This window comes from Lissotriton helveticus, chromosome 9, assembly GCF_964261635.1.
Source record: "Lissotriton helveticus chromosome 9, aLisHel1.1, whole genome shotgun sequence".
NCBI classification, from domain to species: domain Eukaryota; kingdom Metazoa; phylum Chordata; class Amphibia; order Caudata; family Salamandridae; genus Lissotriton; species Lissotriton helveticus.
This window is the reverse complement of record NC_136070.1, coordinates 969,524,863-969,539,570: the sequence shown is the minus strand read 5'-3', so window position 1 is coordinate 969,539,570 and position 14,708 is coordinate 969,524,863. Positions and strand designations below refer to the sequence as shown.

General features: G+C 42.8%; 1 protein-coding gene across 2 annotated transcripts in view; it reads right to left on the bottom strand.

Moving 5' to 3' along the window:
- Window positions 1–1,666: 1,666 nt before the first annotated feature.
- Window positions 1,667–14,708, bottom strand: part of SLC38A3 (solute carrier family 38 member 3) — a 342,163-nt gene continuing 329,121 nt past the window's right edge. The window contains exons 14-15 of one of the 2 annotated variants that reach the window (XM_078661257.1): window positions 10,481–10,584; window positions 1,667–7,098 (exon numbers count right to left, since the gene is read on the bottom strand). In XM_078661257.1, the coding sequence (XP_078517383.1) occupies window positions 6,994–7,098; window positions 10,481–10,584 (209 nt within the window). In that variant the 3' untranslated portion in view covers window positions 1,667–6,993. The remainder of the gene's footprint in view (window positions 7,099–10,480; window positions 10,585–14,708) is intronic. The other variant, XM_078661256.1, reaches the window with a different exon arrangement.

Below are 14,708 nucleotides of genomic sequence, written 5' to 3'. Positions count from 1 at the left end.
CCCTTTATCTTCTTTTCATGTGATGCAACTTTAAGACCAGTCACTAGAATAATGATATGCAGGAGGCAGCTGAGCAGTGCTTAATTTGAGCCGGTGGTTTCCGGTGCTCATCATCGACACTTAATTGTCAACAATGGCACTGCTAGGCGTGTGGTGGTTAGTAGTTGTGTTGGTACTGTTATTGGCAGCGCGAGTAGGTGCAATGGGAGGTGCAAGCAGCAGTAATCTCCTGAGAGGGCCTTGGAACTTATTATTTTACAAATTAAGCATTGGTGTGACCTAATAACCTGAACAAAGCAAGGGGATCCTCACTGGTTTAAACAAAAGGTGACTAGCGACACTCCCTGGAGTTACTACATGGATGACATTAAGTATGCTTTCAGTAATTCAGTACTGGCCAAGAGGATGAAATATCATAGCGTAAACTAGGCACTAGGTTATCTAAAAACAAACAAATATGAAAAGGCCACTTGCTGGGTAATGTATCAGGGTGAAGAGGAGATATCGTATGTAATTCCTGGTGTAATAACATAGGAGTTAGAAGAGGTCATTTTCTGTGTAATAAAGATGCATGTTGCAATCACCCTACATTATAAAGAAGCCTGAAGAGCCATTAGCTTTGTAAAAGAAAAGGAAACAGTGGCGTAGCTAGACCTACTGCACGCGGGGCGGTCCCTACGTTTGTCACTCGGTGCAGGTAAGAGACGCGGCCGACAGACGACTGGACTGGGGGGTGAGGGTGGAGTCCGACTTGTTCGCGGGGACGCGGGCGGGGGGATGGTGGTAGTTGGCAGATTTGACTTGCTCACCTCGGCTGCCCCCAAAAAGAGTGCCTGCCTGGGGCAGACCCACCCCCCCCTGCAGCTACACCACTGGAGGGAAAGCTTAAGAGTCTATAATGATGCAGTCGTCTCCCAAACTCATCTCCTGGGCAATGGCATTGAAGACAGGCTGACGAGACAGAGGGGCATATTATTAAGGGGGGGGGCGATAGGAAATTATTGCCACTTTAGCAACCGTTTTTGGTCGCTAAGCGGCGATAATTCTATTGCCCTATTAGCAAGCTGTCGCTAACAGCAGTTAGCGACAGCTTGTAGGCGATAGCGAGCGGTTTGGGGCCCACTTTGCATGCCAGTGATATTTATCGCTAATGACATGCAAAGTGGGCGTACCCAACCTGTTAGTGACTGAAAGCAGTCGCTAACATCGCTATCGCCTATTACCAACACAGGCGTAGCGATGGAAATATTCGTGCTAAGCGCGAATATCTCCAAAAACTAACGCCTTCTCAGACCAGTTCTTAGCCATTATATCCAATGGGAGGTGGATATAACGGCTAAGACTCTGTTAGCGATAATGCGTGAATATCGCTGTATTCTCAGCGATATTCACGGATTTTGCCGCTATCGCCGGGAATTTTATCGCTTTTGAGATGAAAGTTGCTAATAGCACATTATCTCAGCAATAAAATCCAGTGATGCGCGGCGATAAAAAAATTGCCGCTAAGCTTACTTAGCGATAAATATCGCTATATGTTGATAATATGCCCCAGTGTTCTCTATGATAACGCCACAAGTTGCTTCTTGTATAATAATGCAGGAGGCGGTAACACCAATCACACACAGAATTCATAACACAAATTAGTGAAAAACAGGGTGCTCCGAAGTGGTGGTACAGATTTTTATTCATAGTTATTTAAAAAGAGTCACATTTTGAAATGTATCACTAAATGAAGCATAAATTAAACATTAATTTCTGCAACAGGAAAAGTAGAAGAGGCCCTAGGGCCTCACAAAGTTTAGAAGCAACCTTGGGACCCAGCATTCCCAAGGAAGCTCAAAAAGTACAACCATGTCCCCTCAGGAGTCAAGGAATTTGAACACAACCCCTTTAAGGAACACAAATGTTAGTCAGGGCGCCTGCTGGGGGAGCCCTTCCTGTCTATTTACAACTTTAAAAAATCCAGAAATTAAACACTTGAGTCTTGTTCTTCAGAATCATCCTTTGTACGGCATAGTTTGAAAGAGAGACCAAAGGGGACACACCCCAAAAATTCAGCAGCCTAATTTTGCAATACTCTGCATCGTCTTATCCATAGCATGGAATAAAAGGGGCACCACGCCATTAACCAATGTATTGGATAGTTAGCTCATCCCTAATTGTGTGCAATGTGACTAGACAGAAGCCACAGTACTGTAACGACGGTGTGTTTGACAGAAATCACCACATTCATTCTTTATTCTCTTTCTGATTGGGCTCAGTCCTTCTTATCACTAGAAGGACAACTCCAGGCCCTTGCAGTAGCATGCCCTAATAATGGGAGATAGATATCAATTCATGACACAGTGTCCAAAGTTGAAAATATTATTAGTAGCATATAATTAATCTCACCCACAGCGTATGCAGCTGCGACCCGTGCAGGCAAGAGCGGGTGGGGGGGACTTGACATACGATATTGAGGGAAAATTAAATAAATAATTAATTTTCTCTCCTCGTTCTCTGTCAGAATTCCCCCCACCCGGCCCCACGGCCCCACCACTCTTACCTCCCTGGTGGCGGCTAAGTGTATGCTCTATAAGGCTTGAGTCAGTACCTCCAGTACTCACACCTCTCACGATTCCTGCAGTGGTAAAAGCCCTGCTGTGCTTACAAGGTGTACCTATAGAACCCAGCTTGGGGAAACAATGAAGCAACTGTAGGTCACTGCCTGGCTGCCCAGCACAGAAGTCAGGAGAGGGTGCTAAATTGAAGCAAATTACCCCTATTTGGATTTGTTTTCAATACAACCCAATGGGTTCTACAAGGATTGAGCTTTGGATCCAGAAGGTTCTGTGAGTTTTGCTACAAGTTTACTTTGGACATTTCCAAAAATGGATTGGGTTTATGAGAAGGTAATATGTATCAGGAGGCAAAGTTATAACAAAAACATAAGTGTAGGGCACCATGCTTTTATTAGGAGCCTTCTGCTGACGTTGAATGCCATAATTTCTAAATATCAAGGCTGCATATTATTTACTCCCCCTCTTACCTCTTTCTTCCACAACCTTACACTTCCTGTCTCTTTGTCCCTCTTATTATCTGCTTTGCCCGTATCAGTGTCCACCGCCTGCTAACACCTGTACAAATTAAGCACTTAGCTAACGAACCGTATGCATAAACTGGCAAGATGGTACGGTACTTTATAGAATTTATGCCTTGGCAATATACATCTTGTGTAAAACACTGAGTCATATTGACATGGATGTAATACGAAGATTGTAACATACTGCATAAGGGCTTACAAAACTGCCTAGACCCTTCAGAGGTGCAATCTACACAAAGCTAGAGAGACTGCTGCAAAAAGGATTTGAAAATAATCAGGCACAGAGCTAAAATACAGCAAATGTCTTAACAAAAAAACAAATGGCACTATAGCAAACTATCGACCTTCATTGTTCTGCTACCATTAAACAGATTATCTGACATCAAAAGCAATCATACCTCAAAGTTAGGTTTTCCTAAATCATGCCTGACTTTTCAGCCCCAGAACAGCTCTACTTCATTCGCCCATCAAGTTATGCGTAACAGTTGTGGCAAGGCTCCACCAATATTAGCTTTTTGTGTGGTATGCTAGTTGCCTAGTGATAGGGTTTTGCTGATGGAATTTTTTTTATAAGGGCCTATTCTTTTTTTCAATTTTAGAAGAGCTCTGAAAGGTTGTCAACAACTAGAGGCCAATAACAAAAATGTAAAACAACTGAATATTTACAAAAGAACACCACACTCTCTCCCCTGTCTAAATCCAGCCTGGGTTTAAAATCTGAAAAGGTGCAAGATGTTGAGACACAGGCCAGGGATCCAGAACTTGGCTGATGGTGGAGGATCATGAACTTGATGTGAGACAAAGTATTAGCACCTAGTCTTAGGTTTTGAATCAACAGCTCGTCATGAAAACTAGTATAATTGCAGATTAGTGTTATGTGTTGTACAACCAAGGAGGCACTGTGTCAACATTTCTAACACAATTTTTAGCAACACGTGTCTTTGTAAATTCAAAAATTCTTAATGAAAACGACAAGGGTGCGGCCATGATTGACACAAGTCACCGGGCCACAGTAAATTCTTCTGTGTCAGAGGAGGCCCTTTATATGACAGAACAATTCGAGTTACCATGATCTTTATAGTGATTGCCTTCTGTTAGCTGATTAGATGGCCTCTGCCTTTGCTTGGGTTTTGGTAGTTTTTCTACTGGGTAGGAAGTAGCAGCAGTGTATTTGTCGAGGCAGTGAGTCGAAATAGTCTGTTGTTGGCCGATTGGCATTGTTGATGGCATTGCAAAGGCGCGGACAGGTTTCACTTTCAATATTTTTCATGAATGCGCTTTGCTAGCCATGGGTGATCTTATGCTAGCGATAATGTTGTTATTTTCACTAGGTTATTCGAAGACCCCTGGTTTTTAGTCTGTAGTGTTGCCCTTTTTGTTGGCCATTGAGAGACCTACAATGATCTGATTGGTAGAGTCACAATACTGATCTGGACAGCGAATGACTTCTTGCTGACTGATGAGCACAGATGCTGTCTTGGTCAAGCAGTTGGTGGTTTCCGTCTAGTTGGTTACGGGAGCTGCAGTCTCTGTGGATGGCTACATTTGGAAGATTGGCGGATTTGCTGTTGTTTCTCATTCTGTGGGTGGCCAGCTACCGGTGTTTACAAAGAGCTGTGAAATCACCTCTGTTCATAAGATGCTTGCTTCTTCACTGATCAGTGCAATCATTACCCTTCCTGAGTCATTTAGAGGCCTTCTGTTAGCTGACTGACAGAGATTCTCCACAGTGTTAGAGTTGCCCTGTTGCCTAGGGTCTCACCTGAGAAGCGCTTAATTTACTGTGTACAACTTATAAAGCTCCCTCAGACATCCATAATAACACCCACCTGGCATCCTACTTATATTATCATTTGACAGTCCTCACAAAGTGTCTATGAACAATTACTGCCGTAACATTCACTGGCAACGGATCACTGTTTGACTTTCCAGTCTGCATCATTCACATTGAACAAGATGTTCAAAATCAAAATGCACTAGGCAGAAGGCAGAGAGTGTGAAAATCCCTCCACCCCCACCTTTTTCAGAGGAAATAATCAGCATGATGTTCATGATTATAATGAAATGGAAGACCATCAATTTACAATAAAAAGAGAATCCAAATGGGTCCATATAAAGCCCATCCTAGGGATGCAATAAAGAGGCAGCCATGATGGGAAGCGAAAAGTCTGTATGCACAAAGAAACTGGAATCCAAGGGGAGAATCCCCATACTGTACATAGGGTGGCTTCGTTGGGATTGGAAAACGTACATTCAAACTGTAATGGGAGCCCAGGTGTGGAAGCTAGAGAATCCCTCCCTGACAGGTGTTTATAGTGTACTGGACAGCCTGGATCTTGACTATAATGGAAGACCAAGTGGTGTAATTAAATGACGGAGCATGCGCTACCAGTAAGACTGTAAGGTAGCCATGAGTGGATGAGACCGTCACATCCACAATCCAATAGGATAGGACTAGATTCACACTGCAAGGGGAGCACAGTTAATACACGGAATCACAAAGTTCCATCTGGCTGCCTATTAACAGGTTGCCCACATGAAAAGGGACACCCTTTATTTATATTGTAATAGAATCTGGAGGAATGAAATGACAAAGTACCTCTTGACTGCGCATTAATCAGTTGGCCATGATGGAAGGACAGAACCTCCATTCACAGAACGTGGAACTGAACAAGAAAAGAGCCATTCTGTGCCCTGCAAGTCGCAACAAAGCCTAGGGTAATAGTAAGTGTCTTATATGGTAATTACTACCAAATGAAAATCTGTCTTATTTGAATTATCAATACCTTTGCTTCTTGCCTAATGATAAAACATTTTTTAACTGTTGGAAAACTATTTTCATGTTGTTGTTGTAGTAAAATAGGCAAAATAAAAGGGCACCAATCTATTCTATACAACTTTCTTTGTGCTATTTCTTCATAAAAGACAGAAAAAGCCAATTCTGTTGCCTTGATGCTATTTGGGTCAGATGAAGATACTGTCTCAACCATGAAGGACCTACATGCAAATCTTCTTCCAGTTCCTAATATATCAGCCCCACTGCTTGGAACCAATGACTATTTTCCACTAATGGAGGAAAAAGGGGAGCAAACCATGCTGCACATTTTACGCATTGAAATCGGTTTGGTCAGCAGAGAGAATATAACCCCAATAGAGGAAAGTTGCATTTGAATTTTGTGGATATCGGTGGTTGTGTGCTGTGGATAGAAGAAATGTTATCAAAGCAATGTTCAAGAGATGACAAAGCAGTGATTTTCGGATCCAGTTAACAGTCAAAAGCAGTTTCACAGTGATAATATAGACATAATGGGTTGCGGATACCATGTTAATAAAAATATACTCCTGCTTTCCTCCCCAGTATCTTGGCAAAGTGAAATAGTTTGGTCCTAATATTAGAACACCAGAATCCACCTCAACAGATACTGTGAAAAACTCTTGTCGTTTTAGGTAGCAAAAAAATCCAAAGGTTTACCTTTGACAGTGGTTCGCATACTATTTTCTGCTGACGCCCATGTCAGCACAATTGCTTTTGGGGACCAAACCAGCCATTGCCATTTTTGCCCCATAGGGTTGAGGAGCACATACTAGCAAAGGAGAGGGTGGGAAGCAGTCTTGTAGGAAACTGCCAATATTTAAACTTTCGATAAGTAACACAAACTATGGAACAACAAGACGATTTCTGAAACGGAAACGATTTTGGCTAAAAATACGATATATGACAACCAGTCCCGCCTTCGTAAGGCCCTCCTCCTCTGATGCAGCAGCGAGTGACCTCCAGGGCGGTAACTCCACGTGTGAGGGTCCAGTTACAGTGGCAGGCGGAGTCTGTCTGGAATAGGAAGGGTTCACCCGCTCTCTGGAGAAGTGGGACAACAATAAGAGGGAGGGCAGGTGATGGAACATCCCAGAGTCTAGTGGCTCCCCCCACTTTTACTACTTCCACTCGTCCAGTCAATGATGATGAAGCTCAAACTCATGATCATGAAGAGGACTCCGAGGCCGGCAAAGCAGGCAGCCTGTGTGAGACATAAAGGAGACAGCAATAAGGGGTGGGGAAGAAATGAGGGACAACGTTGCAAAAAGTTGTACTGTGAAATGAAGTGATAGATTGTTGCCAATCTCTAGGAGCAGAAGAATATGTTGAATGTTTAACTAGCACCTACACATGCATGACAAGAAAATACATTCCCTGTGCTAAAAATTACTGTAAAGAGGTACTGAGTAACTACTCGCACATTTGTCAACCATGATTTCTTTTTCAGAGATTAGGGGCCCCATGCATCAAACCAAATACCGGTCGCAAACGGGCATATTCTCAGAATCCGCCCCTTTGCCACTGGTATTTTTGCATTTGGGATGCATCATCCCAAATGTAAAAATCGCAATTTAAGGAATCTCTAAATAGCGATTCCTTAAATTGCGATTGCATTTAAGGAATCCCAAATTGAGATTCCTTAAATGCAATGCATGAAAGTAAAAAAATTAGCGATTTCGCTAATAGGAGTAGCAAATTACCATGAAGTTGAACTTCATGGTAATTTGCAAAAACTTTGAAAAATGCACTTTTGTGCATTTTTCAAAGTTGTATGTTGCGCACACACATGTCCTTAGGGCATGTGTGTGTGCAACATATGTGCAGAGATCAATTTCAGGGGTGCAACAGGGTGTCATGTTGACACCCTTGAAATTGCATGAGCAATTTGCGAGTACCTCCTGGTACTCGCAAATTGCTCATGCAATCTCCACTTCTGAATGGGACAGCATTCCTTAATTGCGACTAGCAATTTGATAGAAGCAATTAAGGAATGTTTCGGAATCGCTATTTTTATAGCGATTCCTACATGCATAGGCTTTTGCGATTCCTAAATAGCGATTCCGTAAAAATCACTATTTAGGAATCGCAAAAGCCTACGTTGATGCATGTGCCAGATAGTTGGGATGTCAAGTAGGGGAATGCAGCTGCTACTGCTTGCACTTTCCTTGCTATGCCCGGTGTCTGAAATTGTGAAGGCAATAGCAAAATCAAAAGTGATCAGGGGCCCGATGCACTAATTCTTGTTTACAAAGCAGGATGTGGAAACTGCACAGTGAATAGTTTGCGAAAAAGGGGTGCAATTTGTTACGTGACCTATATTCAAAGAGGTGACACCTCAAATTGTTCGTTCACAGGGGGCTGCAAAACAACCTGCCAAATGACTGGTATTTAGGTATAATCCAGACTGTAACACCGCTCCCATTGGCTGCAAATGTAGGGATGGTGGCCTGAAAGGGATAACAGACTTCCGTCTCTTTATTTGCAATCCCAATCGGGAAACATTTTTTTAAAGCAGCCCATGACCATGTAAGGGGTAGGTACTACTTTAAAATAAAATGTTTCCCATTTGGGAAGATGACAAGGGAGCATGAGTTGGTCCCCTTAACCAGTGTTTTGACCCAACAAAGCAGTCCAAAATGATTCCTAAAGTTGAAGCTCTTCCACAGGGACAGCATGACTTTTGCAAAACAGATGCTATCATAATTTGGTTGCCAGTATCTGATCAATGGTTTGCGGCCACAAGTGCTCTCATATACCATTGTACATATCATTGTGATTTATAATTAGGGTGGAAACCCAATTACACACCTCTTCCTAATTGTGATTCGGAATGAATCGCAAAAAGCCTTTTAAGAGTCAGAAGGACTTTTCTGAATGGCAAAACTATTTGCTAAATTGACTCTATTTGGTTGCAAACCTGCATCTGGTATGAAAATCACATCCCAACTATAATTTATAAAAATATTGGCCTATTAGTTGTAGATTTTCTATTATAATGTTAGTTGAGGGTTAATTTTGCTAATTTAATTCAGGACACCATGCTTCTGTAAAAAAATATGCTGACAAGAGTTTCATGCATTATCCCCTAATTACAACTAGGGTACTAATTCCTATTTGTTGCAAATGGAGTTTGCACCTGGAACAGGATTGCAGAGTGAGTGCAAATTGCAGCCCCCATGACAGTTTGCCTTACAGCTTTCTCCTCATAAACCCGGTAAAAATATTTTGCGTAATAGTGCTAAATTCCACTCCACAGGGAAAACATGAACAATTTGTGCATTACCCCCATTGTGTGACTAAATCCTGCATGGAATCCAGTAAAATCGATATGCACCAGGATAGCACCTCAGTCTAATTAGGGTCTAAGGGCCAGATGTATCAATGGTTTTCCCGTTCGCAAATGGGCCGATTCTCACAATCAGCCCGTTTGCGAACGAGAAAAAGCCTTTTGGGATGTTTCATCCCAAAAGGCCCTCGCAATATAGGGAATCACGACATTTCCGATTCCCTATTTTGCAAATGCATTTAAGGAATTGCAAATTTCGGGTCCTTAAATGCAATGCAGGAAACACCCAAGTTGTGCGAATGTGCCCTAAGAAATCGCAAATTACCACCACCTTCAAGTTGGTGGTAATTTGCGATTTCTTAGAAAAATGCACTTTTTAGCATTTTTTTAAAGTGCCATGAGGCACACATACATGCCCTTAGGGCACATATGTGTGCCACATGTTCACACATACATATTTCATGGGTGCAACAGGGTGTCCTTTTGACACCCTTGAAATTGCATTTGCAATTTGCGAGTACCTAATGGGTACTCGCAAATTTCGAAAGTCTTCCCATTCATTCCTATGGGCCTCTAGGCCCATAGGAATGAATGGGAAGGTATTCCTTGTTTGCGAATTGCAATTAAGGAATATTAAGGAAACGCAATTATTATTGCAATTCCTTAATAGCGATTCGCTAAAAATCGCTATTAAGGACTCCAAAAACTGATTTTTCATACATCTGGCCCTAAGACTCATATTTTCCTTGCACATTTTCCACTCCCTCCCCTTCTTCTGTCGATCAGCAGCGGGGTCAGAGGTAGTTCAATGGTAAACCTTGTGATGCCTTTGCGAGCCTGAGTGTTATGATGCCAATTCCGCAAATCCCAGCATTGTGGTGAATGAATGTCTGTGGATGGAGGCCCATAGGCTTGGAACATACCGCCACCTTGCATTAAACTTGTGCTTTGTGCGAATATGCAGCTGCTCTTCCTCTCCTGCGCAGCGACCAGGGTGCCTGACTCTGGAACACAGGGTTCATGGTTCGATCCCCGGCTCCGGCGGCAGATTAGCCCTGCACCATGCGACTCTGGGCAATAGCTTGCTTAATCTTCCCGACGGCCCCCAGTGCCGGGGCACCACTTCGGAGGTAGCTGTGTGCTTTACAAATACTGGTACTTCATTTACCCTTATGGGGATTCTGCTGATGTTACAATGATATATAAATGGAGTTACACTATAATGTAATTTCTCTCACGAGGAACAGAGAGTGCAATAGCATGTCATAAGTGTAAACATTATTAAAAAAATATGCACCAGAATCTTGGGTGTGGACTTCATCGGCTCCTTCTCCTTTGGCATGATACGGATGTAAAACATGGCTGGGAAGATGAAGATCAGGCATGGTGCTGATGTGGCTCCTGTAAAACATCAAGGGGAAAGACATTTGTTTCACGCCAGAACAAGGTGCTGTTTAGGTCATCGCTGAGACAGACAACTAGTGGCATGCATGTTCAAACAAAGTGCTGGACTAGAAGCAAGGGACATCATCAAATGCCCCTGGCATAAGTGTAAAAGAGAGTGCTGAAGTGCTTCTAAACAAGCTGTGCAAATGGCAGGTAAGGACTGAGGTGGATGGTGAGCAGCCATGACAACGCGAGCATTACCCAGCGCTGCCATTACGACGCTGCTTTTACAATTCAAGTCGTTATAACGACTTGCGCTGGAGGGCGCTGTTGGAAAAGGAATAGTTTAATTTTCTATTCCAACACCTTCCCTACTGTAACGTGGGCTGGAGTTGGAATAGAAAATTCAACTATTCCACTATCCAGCGCCTACAGCGCAAGTCGTTGTAACGACTTGCATTGTAAAAGCAGCTTCGTAATGGCAGCGCGGGGTAAAAGCCCGCGTTGTCATGTCATACATCCCTGGGTGGTATCAGAGTGTATGTGTTTGTGCTTCTGAGCACTTTACGTAAAAAGTAGGAACAATTACTTGTCATACAGGTTATAGTTAATGTTTGAGTTCTTCAACTTACCTGAGATGTTTTTACACCCATGACAATGTCTCAAGGCAAAGTAACATTTTGACATTTTAAGGGGGGAGCATAGATAATGCTTTAAAAGGGAATCTGGAGCCACTACCTTGATGGTGGTGTAATTGGCAGTGGCCCAGAGCTGCTCTGTTGAAGTACTGGCACTGCTCATGGGTGACTATGCCCAAAAGAAATGTGTAACTTGTCAACAGGTAGTGCAGCCAACATTCACATGTGAGTTTGATTTGAAACCCATTCTATATAGGTTTCTATAAGTATTTTATCGATAGCATGCTGGCCTAAGTAGGCATTTCTTTCTCACTTTAGTTTCTTTCAATAACACCATGACCTCTGATCTGTTTCACATATATCCCTCACTACTTGCTACTGCTCATCTTCTGTAATGCATTCATGAGTTCGGGGCAAATACGGATTGCAATATGCCTTTTGAGGATACTCAATATCATGTTGAGACGCAGAAATGTGCATCGCCAGCTGAAACACTAAAAGGTGTTATACATGAACCAAAGAGAGGAGGAATTCCACCAGAGTTTGACTGAATACCACTTGGAGGACTTCCTGAGCAAAGTTGCAGCCCACAAAGGCCATGGAGCTCATCTTCATTAGGAACGAAATCCAGTAGCAAATTACGCCAATTTGCGAATTGTCTTCTGGGATGTGTAGTTTAATCCCATGGATAACGTAAAATGTGAGAAAAAGCAGCCACTATTATCACACCTGCTATTTTTGACCTTACTAATGCTTAGTTGCCTCTAAATGTTTGCTCTTAGTAACCTTGTTAAGTACTGTGGTATTGCCACAGCCTTCATAATCTTGATTAATGGGACAAATGTGTGGTAATGTGACTACTGCGCGACTCCTATTTTCACTGCAGTCTAAATGGTACTGACAAATTTATGGTTGTTTTTGTGTTGTGACTCAGAATGATTTTGACATGTTGCCCTAGGAAGGTTCCAGTACACCCAGAGAGGGAAAGGGAACTTAGTCAATGCCTCAGCCACCATAGAGTTGGAAGAAAAGAAACACTTTTTTACAAGCATTTTGTTGGTTCAGTTCATTAAGTCTTTATTTCGATTATAAAACCATAAAAGACATTGCAATCAGTTAAAAATTAAACAAGTTAAAAATGCTTGGTTAAAATTCTCAAGACAGAAATAACATTGTTATGAAGCAGTCGCAGTAAGATGTTTTGAAATAAAATAATAATCCAACAGCTCGACAGACTCAAATATACTGTAAAAACAATAATTTAAAAGAATGTGAATTTAGATATGTCCGCACAGCATTAGTTTGTTAGGAAAAAGAAAGCGGTAAAGCCAGACAGGTATAGCAGTCTGAAAGATAAAAGGCTACCTCGGTCTTTCAGAAGATCAATAGCCCTAACCTCAAGACTCAGCAGGGTAGCACATTCAAAACTGCCATGCATCCCACAGAATTAGGGAAAAACAGATTAAAACAGGTCAGGACAGTAGACCCTTAATTTGTTAGCCCGAAACGCCTATGCCCAACTCAGGAATTTTGCCATGGCAATAAGGATGGATTCCTGAGTGCATGCCTTTAGGATCCTCAGGGCCTCTTTAGCGGCTCTCGTGCCAAGGGTGGTACAGATGGATTTAAGCCATTTCTTCCTTGGTAACCTGTAGGCCGGGCAAACAAATAGGATATGGGTGATTGATTCAGACTGTTCTAAACACGTCAGGCACAATTCTGTCATTGGCTTGAACCATCTGCTAGAAAAAGGTCTAGTCGCAAGGGAACCTACCGTAAACTGGTGGTAAAGCTTCCTGTCCATCGGTTTTAAAATAAAATCCCAATATGGTTCAAACCCAATTTCATGTTTAATCGACAGAAAATCCCTGGGCAGAGTTGGCATTGTGATGGAAGAAAAACGCTTTGTCTTCACCATGCCCATGTAAACTGCTGTATGCACTTATTTTGTCCACAATGGAATCGTTTCTGGGTTCTTCCACAGTGTACTCATCCCCATTTCTATCAAGGTTTTTTATATACTGAAGCCACTTGATCTTACTTAGGCACCCTACCCCCCTGAAGTCCAAAAGGGCTTTGACATACAAAGAGAGCTCAGGGGTAGCCCAAAGCCTTCTCCAAAGGGTTATAGTCCTGAATCGAGCCAGATCCTCGACGCAGAAACATCCCAGGTCCAAAAATAAGGGCACCAATGGATTGATTGAGGCAGACCAATTAATGCCCTCATAAATTTATTTTGAGCAATAACCAGGGGAGTAATATCCTCATGGCCCCACAATTCAATGCCATATTGAATTGCGCTAGCAACTTTGGAGTTGTATATTTTAAGGGCGGGAGCTATGGGTTAGGTGAAAGAAAGCCTGTGCTCTTTTAAAAGAGCCCCAGCCAGCTGCGCATGCTTCAGAGCAAGCATGTCGATCTGAGGCTTCCAGTGTAGCTTCCTATTTAAAGTTATACCCAGGTAGGTAAACACTTCAGTCTGCTCTAAAAGAACATTATTCATGTAGACTTTGCCCTTAATAGTTTTGTGCGTGTGGAGAACCATGAACTTTGTCTTGTCCACATTGACCACCAGCTCATGGTTGCGGCAGAACTCCTCAAAACAGGACAGGGCCGCCTGTAGCCCCGTTTAAGTCTTGGATAAAATCATGGCTTCGAACATGAGTAGAGGGATTTTCAAGCCCCCCAGGATTGGAACATCAGTGGGGCATGTGGAGTAGTACTGTACCACCCTGTCAATAAATTGGGAAAACAGGGTAGGAGCGAGGACACATCCTTGGCGCACACTCTTTAACACCTGTAATTTATCTGTGACTTCTCCGTGTGTGCCCCATCGAACCTGTGCGTGGTTGGAGTCGTGCAGTTTGACAATCATTGATAGCAGCTCCAACGGCATCCCCACATCCATAAAAGCTGTCCACATTTTGTTACGAGGGACCAAGTCGAAAGCAGACCTCAGGTCAATGAAGGCCGCATATAGCGCACCCCCTCCTAAGATAACAACCCACCAGTAAATCACCACAAACCTGAGCACCTGATATATTGTGCTGGTGTGGGGCGGAAACCTGCCTGCATAGGTGATAATATCTTGGATTCCTCTATCCACAGCTGGATTCGACTCAGTACCAACCTGGCAGCTATTTTCTGAATAGAATCTATAAGGCTAATGGGCCTATAGTTGACAGGTAAATCACGGTCCCCCTTTTTATATACAGGTATAATACCTGCACGGGACCAGGTATCAGGAATTCACCACCACTAGCAATGGCGTTAGCAAGATAAGTGATATAAACCACCCAATCGTCCTTATTATAGACAAATAGATATGCCGGTAGGCAATCGAGGCCCGGGGCCCTTCCTCTCGGAATTAGGGAGAGGACTGTCTCAACCTCAGAATTGTTAAATAATAGGGTGGGTATCGAGGAAGGGATTTTAAAATCTTTCAAGTTATTAGTGGGGGTAGAGAACAGGGCCATATAATACGAGGCCCACTGTTCCGGC